The sequence below is a fragment of the Aethalodelphis obliquidens genome, unplaced genomic scaffold, assembly GCF_003676395.1.
Source record: "Aethalodelphis obliquidens isolate GAN/ISIS:26980383/991018 unplaced genomic scaffold, ASM367639v1 scaffold50, whole genome shotgun sequence".
Taxonomy (NCBI): domain Eukaryota; kingdom Metazoa; phylum Chordata; class Mammalia; order Artiodactyla; family Delphinidae; genus Aethalodelphis; species Aethalodelphis obliquidens.
Window position 1 is genome coordinate 15222542 of NW_020837994.1, and position 14084 is coordinate 15236625.

Here is a 14084-nt window from a genome sequence, read left to right on the forward strand (position 1 = left end):
GTGTGTGTGTGTGTGTGTGTGTGTGTGTGTGTGTGTGTGTGTGTGTGATTGTGTTTACAGATTAAGGGAGAGAAAGAAAAACAAACAGACAGAGAGAAAAAGACACAGAGAGAAACAGAGAAAGAGACAGAGAGAGGTTCAAACATTTGTGGAAACTTGGCAAGTCAAAAATCTACAGGGTAGGTAGACAAGCAGGCTGGAAACCCAGGTAAGAGTTGCAGTTAAACTCCAAAGGCAATCTGCTGGCAAAATTCCTTCTTACTTGGGCAGGTCAGTTTTTTCCTATTGAGGCCTTCAATGGATTGAATGATGCCTACCCACATTATGGAGAATAATCTACCTTACTCAAAATCTACCAATTTAAATGTTAATATCATCTAAAAAATACCTTCATGGAAACATCTAGAATAATGTTTGATCAAATGGCTGGGTACAATGACCTAGTCAAGTCGACACATTAAAATTAACCATCACAGGTGGTATCAGGTAAGGCCCTTCACCTTTAGTGACACTTGAACCTACGTTTTGAAAAAACGAATAACAGAAGTATGGGCAAAGTGATAGAAGGGAAAGAACAGGAATGTTCTAGGAAGCATGAAGAAACAGAAGTATGCTTTGGGGGTCTTGCAAGTGGTTCAGAAGGGCTGGAAGGAAGAATATATGTGGCTACATGTGGCTAAACCCATATACTGTTGGAGAATGACACATAATCAAATAATTACAATACAGCATGACAAATGTAATGATCAAAGGACGGAAACAGTAAATCTGATTGATGTTTTCATGAAGGTAGCATTTGACCTAAGCCTTGAAGAAGCAAAAAAAATGTAGTAGAGAATAAAAGTTTAAGGAAATCCTAAGGAAGAAAAACTCAAAAACAAAGGAAGTATCATTTTAATATCAATATTAATAACAGTATTCTGTATTTTATTCTATACATTATTCTAAATGGTTTTACATATATTAATTCACTTAATACTTACAAAAATCCCTTCAGATAAGTACTATTATGTATTAGTCTTCTAGGGCTACCATGACATAGTACCAGAGACTAGGTGGCTTAAACAACAGAAATTTTCTTGCAATCCTGAAGGCTAGAAATTCAAGATTAAGGTGGGTGTGGGCAGAGTTGGTGCCTTTTGAGGCCTCTCTCCATGATTTCTTCATGACCCTCTTCTCCCTGTGTCTTTACAGGGTCTTCCCTCTGTACCTGCCTGTGTCCAAATTTCTTCTTCTTATAAGGACACCAGTCATATTGGACTAGAACCCACCCCAAGGATCTCATTTTAGCTTAATTAACTCTTTAAAGACTCTATCTCCAAATACAAAATCAATTTCTGAGAACTTCAACATATGAACTTTTGCGGGGAGACATAATTCAACCCAGATTATAATTGCCATTTTACTGATAAGGAAACTGAAGCACAAAAAGGTTAAGTAGTTTGCCCAAGTTTGCACAGCTACTGAGTATCACAACCAAAATTTGAATCCAAGCAATATAGCTTCAGAATCTATGAAGCTAACCTCTACAATTTATTCACTCTCTGTTTATATAATTTCTTTAAAAATGAGAAATAAAATTCATTGACATATTTGTTTGTTAAGACAACTACATCCTGCTTGTGGTACACCAAAATTCCCAAGGAGCAGAAATCTAAAACCTCTGCTCTAAGGGAATTAAAGTGGGCTCCTCGTATTAAACTGCAGAAATGATGGTTTCTGATGTGTGCAAGAATAACAGCAACAGTTAACCACTGTTGGGTGCTTACTGTGTGTTGGCGCTGTCCTGGGTGTATTGTACACTTAATCTCAGTTCTATCTCATGGCACTTTGAAGTTTGTTATTATCCACATTTTGCAGATGAATAAACTGAGGCTCACACGGATTATCCTCTCACCCCTCACAAACCAATACCAGAAATGTATCCAGGTTTCTCAAGATGAAGTTTTATGTTTCTGGCTTCTTTCTGTGCCCTCAAACCCTAGGGCGAAAATTAAGACTCGTTATTAAACCTTTGCTTAGAACAGGTTGAAGGTGGATTTTGCCCTTTTGTCTGCATATCCTGCAGGGCTGTCCTATGTTCACAGCATGTACTGTACCTCTTCCCTCAGCTCCTCTCTCCCACGCTCCTGCTGTGAATGTCAGCTGCCTAGATAAGACTCAGCACTTTCAGAGTCACTTCATGGGTGCTCACTGGCCTCCCTCAGGAGGAATTCTAAACTGGTCCTCATGCGTAGGTCAAGGCCTAGACCCAGAATCCCATGTAGAGGCCATTCTCTTTGGTCCCCTTCTCTGTTGCCCCTTGTTACCTACTAAGCTTGTGCTGGTCTATGGGTCCTCATGGCCTCTGGAGGGAAGTAAAAAGGTTTCAGTTCCACAAAGAAATATCACAAGTCTTTAGACTAGCGACGTTAATATTTCACAACTCTGCATTTATCTCTTCTCTGCACTTGAGAGATTTTATAATCAAATGTTCATTTCTCAGGTAAAGTAAAATGACAAAGTATGCCTAGTTCCCACTTATGTGCATGGCTCTAAAATGCTTGGAGAAGAACATCAATGCTCTGTCCATCTTTTTGCTTTAAGTACTAATTGCTAATGTTTTGCTTATAAGTGGAAGAGTCTTTAACTTGGAATAGAACACCTGGGCTCTGGCCCTAGCTCTGCAAGCTGGGTATAATGGTAAAACTCACAGAAATCTGACATGAAATGCCAGATTTTCTACTGCATTCTAGTTGAGTGAGCATTGGCAAACTTTCAGTTCTTTGACTCAATATTCTCTTCTGTAAAATGGGATCAATAAAATAGTTACCTCCTTGATTTGCTGAGGCTTAAATCAATAAGCAAGATATATCAAGAGGTTGCGTTACAGAAATTGCTTTATTATGAACACATTCTCCTGGGTTAGATTATTAACTCAAAAGAGGAGCACCAATTATCATGTAAATATTGCAACTATGTGCTATGCACAGAGAAAAGGAAGATAAAGAAGATGTGGATTCTTAGCTAGTTGCTACTAGTTGGTAGCACTGATATTCTCCAATGTACTTGTGAACAATGTCTCTGCCTCAGTTTGGGTTTGTTCCTCCCACAGTGAAAGAAAACAGGATGATGTGAGATAATTTCTGAAGTAAGTGGAGTGTTTAATTGATATTCTAGCGTTTGTTTTTCTGTACCTTTCCAGCCCTGTTGACAAACCCGCCCTCAGATACAAGGCTTAGTCAGAGAGTAACAGCAGTATTCAGGACCCACTCAGGGAGAATAAGGAAGGAGAAAACAGAATCACAGGCAGGGACAACTGCGGTGTCAGAGGAAGAAGCCCAGGTACATCAGCCAGAAGATCTGGGTTCTCATCTACCTTAAGCGCCTTACCAACTTGTTCACTGTTTCCTTTTTTCTGTTATTATTATTATTATTCCACTTTAACCAGAAAATGTGGAGTCTTCTGTGACATCTCACTGCTGAGCTGTACTACTTGGATAGCCACACATCATCTTTTTACCTGGATATAATTTTCTCGCTGATTTCTTCATCCCTTGTTCCCTGCACATCAATTCTGACTGTCCTTCAGTCCCTTTAATAACTTTAAAAAAGTTATCTGTTCATGTTATGTCTTGTGATCACAGATATAAACAGATATAAACAGTGACTTCCTATTACTCTTAGGAAAAATTAAAAATATTTCTCACATGTTCTCAACTGCCCTTCTGGATTTGGCCCCCATTTCCTCTCTATCTTCATCTCAAACTGTTCTCTCCATAGATACATCAGTCATTTGTTTACATTTTCTGGCTGGACAGATATTTTTATTCCAAAGACATAGATCAGTGGAGAAGTGTAGCCTGAGGAAGGGATGTTACTATCGTGATTTTTGAAGATACTGTGTGCTGTGCTTGAAGATTCTTTTGAGGCATTTCAATGGGGATGCCACCCAGGCAGCTGGGTATTTGGACCGAGATTTCAGAGCAAGATTTACTCTGTCACTGTAAGTTGAGAAGCCATCAGCCTGTAGATAATAAGTGAAGCTATGGGAGTAGTGAGACAGATGAGAGAATCTGACCTCCCATCAAAGGCCCTTGCAAATTCTATTATTTTTTCAGAAACACTCTTATACCACTTCTCTAAATACTCCTTCAACACCATCAAAGGCTGCAGAATCAATGAGGCCTCCTCACTAAATTGTATTACCATGTTGCTTCATTCTATAGTATTTGCCAGTCTGTAATTACAGATGCATTTCTGAAATTACTGGTTAGTATCTATCTCCATCAATAGATCTAAGTACCACAAGCACAGAGAAATACATCAATACCTGGCAGAGAACCAGTTTATTATAGGTGCTCATAATATGTATATTTAACTATTTATGAAATGGTTGAATAAATGAATGAAAAAGAATTCTATAGTATTTGTGCATTTTTTACTGTAGCAGTGAATGTACTAAATCAACTCAGTTCCCTAACATCCAACTACATTAGGCTTCTTTGTTAGTTGTTCTGTTTTTAGAAAGAAACTTTAAGAATAATTTTTATTTACATAAATGTTGCAGAGTTTACATATACCCCACATCCAGTTTCCCCTATTCTTAACAATTTACTTCAGTATGGAAAGTTTGTCACAATTAATGAAACAATATTGATACATTATTATTAACCACGATCTATACTTTAAGATTACTTCGTTGCTATCTAATATCTTTTTGTGTTTCAAGATCCCATCCAGGATGTCATATTACATTTAGTTATCATGTCCCCTTAGGCTCCTTCTTGGCTGCGGTAATTTTTCAAACTTTCCTTGTTTTTGATGACCTTGACAGTTTTGAGGAGTACTGCTCAGATATTTAATAGAATGCCCCTCTATTCGAATTCGTCTGATGTTTTTCTCTTGCAGACTGAAATTACATGTTTTGGGGAGGAAGACGAGAGAGGTAAAGCACTATTCTCTTCACATAATATCAAGGGAACATGCTATCAACATGGCTTACCATTGCTGACGTTAACCTTGATCACTTGGCAGTTGTCATATTTCTCAGGTTTCTCAAACTTCTAAATGATTCTACCGCCCATCCATATTGTGCTCTTTGGAGGAAAGTTGCTATGCACAGCCCACACAAAAGGAGTAGGGAGTTGTGTCTTGCTGTTTTATGTACTCAGTATGTCTACCTAATTATACTAGAGCTCTGTTGGTATCATGGTAAAGTATAGGGGAAGAAAGTGTTCTGCAATATTCTGATTAAATTTCAGTCTTTTAGTTGGCCAGTGTCTTGGGGCTGTGACCTTCATAAGTGTTCCTCCAATGGTATAGCTTTTTGTTTTCTTTTCCCCCTCTGTCCTCTACTCCTTCTTCCAGTTGTAGCATTCCCAATCTATTTCCTTGAAGCCCTGACCCATGGCCTATGTTTTATTTCCCCTTCAGTGAGACAGGAAGGCTGAAAGGGACTGGACTGAGAGGAATTCCCTTCCTCCTACCGGGATAAGTCTCTGGTATTTATTTCCTCTGGATTAAAGGGCTTTGGTGTGGAGAAGACTCTGGGCATATTTCACAGTGGTCACTCTCTCCCTCCCCCTACAGAGCCAGGAGAGGATCTTTCCCAGGTCTTCATTGTGAAAATCTGACAGGGTTCTTGGAAGTAAAAACCCCAAATGTGTGGGAATATCCCCCTAAGACTATGGCTCCCAGCAGTTTCTCACATCACAAGTTGTCCGTACTCAACCTCCAGCCATTCATCAAAGTGTTTAAGTTTATGGATCCAGCTGTTTCTCCTCTTGGTTAGCAAATTTCAGTTGAGTTCCTCTGGTTGCATTTACCTCTACAGTTTTGGGGGAAGCAGTCTGCCCAGTTCTCTCATGGGTCCAAGAAAAGTTGTTGATTTTCTACTTGTCCAGCTTTGTCTTGTTGTAAGGATGGGTGTGACCAGACGTCCATGTTACTTTCATACATAAAACACATCCCTTCTTGTTTCCATCTGTGATCATCTTAACTTTTTTCTAAATCCTCTGTTGTGCATTTCATTGTTGCTCAGACTTCTAGAAAACCATCTAAATACAGTTTAAATGAATCTTTGGTAAGAAGATAACTTTCTTCCCAAAATGTCAGTGTGATTATCCAAGTTAAACATTAGTATTCTGATGTGAGCCATTCTAGACATGGTTCGATGAAATTAACTGAAGATGAGACCCACTGATGAAGAATTTAAGCAAGATTAATACCTTCATTTTAAAAGGTTGGTAAGGTGAGTAAGCACATTAATGGTTTCATCCATTACATCTTTTTGTGCTGAGAATTGATGTCCTTGTCCTACCTAGGTAAAGAAGTTTTACTTCTTGGAAGAAATAAGATTATTGATAAATTGAACTATAGGGGTAATTTTTCTCAATTAACAAAATGGACAGTGTTTGCATCAAGCTCTTATCTAGTAGCTCATTGTATATTGGGCTGTTTCTAAGTCAGTCAAAGTTTAATAGGGATGGGGAAGAGATTAATTATTAGAGGGTCTCCTTCTCATTAAAAAATAGGTTTGGGCTTCCCTGGTGGCACAGTGGTTGGGAGTCTGCCTGCCGATGCAGGGGACACGCACAGGTTCGTGCCCCGGTCCTGGAGGATCCCACTTGCCGCGGGGCGGCTGCGCCCGTGAGCCATGGCCGCTGAGCCAGCGCGTCCGGAGCCTGTGCTCCACAACGGAAAAGGCCACAACAGTGAGAGGCCCGCGTACCGCAAAAAAAAAAAAAAAAAAAAAAAAAAAAAAAAGCTTTATCACTTGAAAACTGGTGAACATTGTTTAAATATCATTTAAACATTGTTTAGTACAAACAAAATGTCTTATAAAATATTGTCTATAATAAAATTCTCTTTTATTAAAATATGTATTTAATGTTATACTTGTATATTTTAAAAACTGCAACAAAAATATGGAGCAAGTACATATGATTTTTTTCTTTTCTCCTTTATTTTCTGAATTGTGTATAATGAACAAGTAATGCTTTCATGAAAAGAAGAAAACTGTAGATGTTAAAATAAAAAGAATAATTCATAAAATTATAGGACTTGAATAGTCTTAAACCAGTTCCTAATTTCTTCAGTTGAGGAAATGGAGGTACACACACAAAAAAACAATCTTCTTGAATCCTCTGTTTCCCCATTTCTGCTTAAAGAAGAATAACCATTTTTAAAGAACCAGCTCAAATATACATGGCTTTGGCATTTCTATGCATGTCTTATGTCTCTCACCATTTGTAGAATTCTTCCAATATAACTTGAATCATGAGTAGAAGGAAGAAAAGGAAGAAATGCTATGGGGATGAGGATGGCTTCCGTTTACCACCTGTCCAACACTTAACCATATATCTTACTTATGTTATTTTAATTAATCAGTTTTTAATTTTTTTACTTACAATGTTTCCAGTGTAAAACAATTCATTTATACATACATACGTATATACATACATATATACATATTCTTTTTCAGATTTTTTTCTATTATAGGTTATTACAAGACATTCAATATAGTCCCCTGTGCTATACAGTAGGTCCTTGTTGTTTCTCTCTTTTATATATAGTAGTATATATCTGTTAATCCCAAATTCCAATTTTATCCCTCCCATCACTTTCCCTTTGGTAACCACAAGTTTTTTCCTATGTCTCTGAGTCTATTTCTGTTTTATAAATAAGTTCATTTGTGTTGTATTTTAGATTCCACATGTAAGTGATATCATATTTTATTTGTTGTCTGACTTACTTCACTTAATATGATAATCTCTAGGTCCATCCATGTTGCTGCAAATGGCATTATTTTGTTCTTTTTATGGCTAAATAATATTCCACTGTAAATACATACAATATCTTCTTTATTCATCTGTCAAAGGACATTTATGTTGCTTAATTAATCCTTACAATACCTTCAAGACATAAATACTACTCCCATTTTGCAGATGAATAAAAGGAAAATTAAACAGGTTAAGACCTTTTACAAGTTTCCTTTGTCACAACCCACAGAGTTCAGGTTTTTGCACAGGTTCAAGTTTCTCCAAAACTTAACATATAGTAAGTACTCAGTAAACATATTTAATAATTGAGCTATTTAGGGACCATTTGGTATTCAGGGACCAGATTTGCAGTGTTTATCAGCAGCCTGCTGATCTTTCAGTTTATTCACAATTAAAAACATCTTTGACCACAACTAGTATTTGAAGTCCAGATTCTCTAAGCAAATAGAATTGCTTTTCATCACAGAAAAAGTGATCACCACTGCTGCCATCTGGCTTCCTTGTTCTCTTCTTTATTGTACTTCAAAATGTTTTCTCAAAAAAATTATTTGCTTGCGTGAAGTACTATCACTTTCTTTTTTAGACCCATCGTCTCGACCATGCACTAACCTTTTATCTCTGAGCTTCAATTCTAGAGCTAAACAACAGTAGCTTATATATCTAGCACTTTCATAAAAATGATCACATTGGATAATTTGGAAACAGATAGGACAGATATTATTACTTTCATTTTAAGGATGAGAAGGCTAAGTCTTCAAGTGGTTCAGTGATTTGCTTATGAGCTTATGCAACTGATACAGCTCTTAAACCACAGATCTAGGACTCAAGGGGAGTTCTCTGACTCCAAATATAGTATTCTTCCCTCTATGTTATATGGTCTGATAACACAAAGCCATTCTCTTTATCGCACCTTTAATGATCCACTATAAATTCTGCTGTAGCTTAGTTTTGCTTCCATTCTTACTAGACTTTTTTGATCCCATAGTTTTTTAGCTTTTGTTCCAGTTAGAGTTTTTAATTGCATGCAGCAGAAACTCGCTCTGGCTGATTCAACAGGAAACAAATTTGCTGAAAGGGTATCGGATAGGTGAGGAGATCATGGAGAAGCAGGTTGAGAAACAGATGGGAACAAGGGAGGAGGGCAGCAGTCAATCATCTGCCAAAACCATGCTCTAGAACAGGGGTCCCCAACCCCCAGCTGGAACTGGGCCACACAGCAGGAGGTGAGAGGCGGACAAGCGAGCGAAACTTCATCTGGGTCTCCGCATTGCTCCCCATGGCTCACATTACTGCTTGAACCACCCATCCCCCCCGCCCTCTCCCCACCACCCATCCCATCCATGGAAAAATTGTCTTTCACGAAACCGATCCCCGGTACCAAAAAGTTTGGGGACCGCTGCTCTAGAACACAGGTTACCCCTGGACACCTTTACTCATACCTCTGGCCTCGCTGCCCTTAAAAACAGGATGTCGGTTTTCCATTGTCCTTGCTTCTTTGTGTCAGTGTCTCCTGTTTCAAAGTCTTGGATGGGTATGTCTGATTGGCTGAGTATTGATCATGTGGTCATACTCTAGCTTCCAGGGAAGTTTGGAAACCGCAAGTTTCCAAGTAAGTATTTTTAGCCTCTAGCATGGAAGGTGAAATCCCACCAAGCTTCATTAAGCATACACTGCACCAAACATAACAAGGAGGTTGAAATAATTGAAAGTCCCCTACCATGACCCCAAAATGGCCATTCTAGTACTGATTCTGGTACTGAATTCTAGTACTGATTCCAATTTAGTTTTGCAAGTTCTTTCTTTAGGTGAACTTTCTTTGAGATAAGAGACATATTTAATTTACAACTATGTCTCAATTGTCACTCAACCAATAATTACACTTGCTCTGCAGCATTCTGAAGGGTCTAAACTTGTCATGTAAGTTTCATTTATCTTCTAAGAAATTTCTCTTTCAAAATTATCCTCTAATATTTCTCTCAAATGAATGAGTTTCATCAGGGCCTGACAGCATGAACTGGTGACTTACAAAATATTTTCAAAGTGTGAAAACTATATTGGCATCTTTCCACAGCTTTAGATTTTAAGATATGCCTTGTTATTTTACTTTAAGAATTCCAAATATTTCTTTTACTAACAATATGTTTCTGACATTGAATCGTCCTTTCCTCTGCAGTATTTTTGAACAGTGGCTTCGAAGGCACCATCCTCTTCAAGAAGTTTATCCAGAAGCCAATGCACCCATTGGGCACAACCGGGAATCCTACATGGTTCCTTTTATACCTCTCTACAGAAATGGTGATTTCTTTATTTCATCCAGAGATCTGGGTTATGACTATAGCTACCTACAAGATTCAGGTAAGACTCAGTTTCTTTCATGTGAATTGCTGAGTCTGGTGTGACCAATGTCTTTTGAGAGAGTGCAAAACCTTATGTTTTTACAATGTTATCCCCAAATTATTTAAATTGGGAAAATGCATTACAATCCTTAACTCATCACTGATATATTATTCCATGGACCAAGTTGCAAGAATCTTTAAATTTCTGTCCTTTCTGCTTAATATAGAGCATTTTGCATATGGCAACCATGGGAAGAGCACTAAAATTAAAATCAGAAAAAAAATGGGTGTGAGACGTGACACTATAAACTGACTTTTGTGTGACCTTGGGAAATTTGACTTCAGTTCCTTGAATCTCAGTTTCTTAACCTTAAGTATTAGGAATAGAATACCTCAAAGAGATATTTGATAATTAAATGCATTAAGAGTCTAGGGCAGTCAGCCCAAGTTAAACATCTAGCAGTTTTGAAATCATCTTTGGGAACTTCCTGCTAGGGTTACCAAGAAAATTTGTGAACATTTTGAAGTTAAACACAGTTAATAATAATAATGATAATAGCTATTATAATAATAATTGCTCTGACTATGATTAAGTCTAGGATTGTAATTAGATCTAGGCTTTAAATAATCTTCCTTAGTAGTAGTATGTCAGTATCTTTTTGATAAATATGGAACAGGTAGTAATGTCTCCCCCTACCTGTGAGCCTGCTACATAACATACATGCATTATTAATCAACCATATATTAGGGGAAGTATTATTTTCCCTAGAATGAGGTAAGGACACTGATGCTAAGATAATTTAAATGACTTTCCCAATAGCAAACACCAGTATGTGGAAGAGCCAGATTTCAACACTACAGGGTCCTCTCCACTGCAACACAAGATGGTCAACAGCTAAAAAAACGGTTAAACAACACAGAGTTTGTGGATACGAGGTATTCGACAAGCACTGATGTTTCATTATATTCATTGATAATTCATGGAAACATAAACAGATTAGTAAAATAAAATGAACAAATGAATGACATTTACCAATTTCCTACCTCCTGTTAAACTTTAGTGACACATAAATGAATGACATACCTCCAGACCTCAAGGAGTGTTAAATTAAATTCAGTATGGAAGTCAGACAGTTGTGCAAAAAAGTGTGAAACATCAGGCTGTGTTAAGTGCAATAAAGGAGTCATAAACCGAATCTTATAAGAGCACAGAGGAGAAAGCAATGACTTCAGAGTAGTTCAACCTAAAAAGACAAGACAAGGCCTTGAAGGATAAGCAGGCAGGTAGCAGATAGAAAAGGGTAGGGAATATTCTAAACTAATAGAATAACAAAAATAGAGGTGTAAAGTGTACTCTGTATTTCTGAGATGCTAAATTCTCCTATTTGAGTAGTATGAGCAATGAAAAATTACACTGAGGAGACAAATTGAGTTATTTCATAATAGCTAATATATTACGGATCTTTTCATGTTCCAGGAACTCTTCTGGGTATGCTGTGTGCATTATTTCCTTTAATTTTCATAATTACCCTGTGAAGTAAGCACTATTATTTCTTTTTCCTGATCATAGCTGAGAAAACAGAGGCTTAAAGAATATAAATAACTTGTCCTGGGCCATCTAGCTAGTATGTGGCATAGCAGAACCACATTTTAAGGCCAACAGGAGAAACTGTATTTTATCAACCTTTTCCTGCCCTTGGGGGAACCATTAGTTGGACAGATTTGGGTTCGATACCTGTTTTGCTTTATCTGAAGACCATAGCCAGTGGAAGGAATACTAAAATGGCTGGTAGAGGAGATGAGTTCTTTGAAAACCTGGAGATCACTAAGCACAGAGGATTTTGCAGAGGGTGGAGGTATGGTAAGGGAAGGGGCTCCCAGTGAGTCAAAAAGAGGGGCAGTCTCAAGTAAAGTGTTTTTCCCTCCTTCTAAAAACACCCACAGTACATAAAGAAAGGAGAATATTGGTAATGGTTTTTCAAAGAGTCACCACCAGGATTTTCGAATTTCCATTTTCAGAACATAACAGACTCTTTCACGGGCTCTTGCTTTTATTACACGATTCTCTCTGGCTAAATTCTGATCCATAACCATTTGTCACACTCTCAGATACGAAATCATTGTATACATACACAGAGTCATGTTTAATCACTCCTTTAATAGAGTTACATGGTAATTTTTCTACATATGAATCTTTCCCCCCGCTACCTTGGCTGTGAGCCCTAAAAAATGAGAACTGATACCTTGCAAGCTTCTGCAGTCTTCTCCAAATGGTATCTGGTATGGGGCTAAACCAATGAATTCACTTGAATGCAAGTGATATTTATCATGAAGGATGGTGTCTCTTAACCAATACATATAAGTAAAGCTTGCTAGAAAAATGTCACACTTCTTAATACTCAGGTCATTTCTAGATTAAAAAAAAAATTTAACATCTTTATTGGAGTATAATTGCTTTACAATGTTGTGTTAGTTTCTGCTTTATAACAAAGTGAATCAGCCATACATATACATATATCCCCATATCTCTTCCCTCTTGCGTCTCCCTCCCACCCTCCCTATCCCACCCCTCTGAGTGGTCACAAAGCACAGAGCTGACCTCCCTGTGCTATGCGGCTGCTTCCCACCAGCTATCTAGTTTACATTTGGTAGTGTATATAAGTCCATGCCACTCTCTCACTTCATCCCAGCCTACCCTTCCCCCTCCCCGTGTCCTCAAGTCCATTCTCTACATCTGCATCTTTATTCCTGTCCTGCCCCTAGGTTCTTCAGAACCTTTTGTTGCTTAAGATTCCATATATATGTGTTAGCATACAGTATTTATTTTTCTCTTTCTGACTTACTTCACTCTGTATGACAGTCTCTAGGTCCATCCACCTCACTACAAATAACTCAACTTTGTTTCTTTTGATTGCTGAGTAATATTCCATTGTATATATGTGCCACATCTTCTCTATCCATTCATCTGTTGATGGACACTTAGGTTGCTTCCATGTCCTGGCTATTGTAAATAGAGCTGCAATGAACATTGTGGTACATGACTCTCTTTGAATTATGGTTTTCTCAGGGTATATGCCCAGTAGTGGGATTGCTGGGTCATATGGTAGTTCTATTTTTAGTTTTTTAAGGAACCTCCATACTGTTCTCCATAGTGGCTGTATCAATTTATATTCCCACCAACAGCGCAAGAGGGTTCCCTTTTCTCCACACCCTCTCCAGCATTTATTGTTTGTAGATTTTTTGATGATGGCCATTCTGACTAGTGTGAGGTGATACCTCATTGTAGTTTAGATTTGCATTGTTAGATATTTTTAACGTATTTCAAGTCTTCTATTGCACTAGATATTTTCTAGGTGATTTTATTGGTTTATTTATTCTTTCTGCATACATATGTTTAGTAACTACCTTGTTCAAGGCATTCTTTTAGATACTGTGGATACAGTGATAAACAATGTAGTCTCCTTCTTCACAGTGCTTACATCCTAATGAAAGAGAAAGACCTTAAACCACTACTTACCTAATGACTTGTTTGTTTAGAGATGTGCATATCTCTAGGGGTCAATGAAGTGACATTTCAGAGAATATCAGTAACAGGAAGAATTAATTAGTTGAAAAGGAGGTTTTGATTATGAATTTTGGCCATATTGCTAGGATAACAGAGCCATTCATGAATTTTAAACAAATCAGGATCAAATTTGAGTTTTCGTAAGATTACAGTTGCTGCAGCTTGTAGGAAGTTTTTTTTTTTCAATTTTATTTTATTGAAATATAGTTGATTTACAATGTTGTGTTAATTTCTGCTGTACAGCAAAGTGATTCAGTTATACATATATATACATTCTTTTTCATATTCTTTTCCACTATGGTTTATCACAGGATATTGAATAGAGTTCCCTGTGCTATACAGCAGGACCTTGTTGTTTATCCATTCTATATATAATAGTTTGCGTCTGCTTATCCCAAACTCCCAATCCATCCCTCCCCC

The 14084-nt window shown here is 37.5% G+C and overlaps 1 protein-coding gene across 1 annotated transcript in view; it reads left to right on the forward strand.

The window, feature by feature from the left end:
* Nucleotides 1–14084, forward strand: part of TYR (tyrosinase) — a 111375-nt gene that overhangs the window by 91582 nt on the left and 5709 nt on the right. Inside the window, exon 4 of the mRNA XM_027083630.1 lies at nucleotides 9937–10118. Within this exon, the coding sequence (XP_026939431.1) occupies nucleotides 9937–10118 (182 nt within the window). The remainder of the gene's footprint in view (nucleotides 1–9936; nucleotides 10119–14084) is intronic.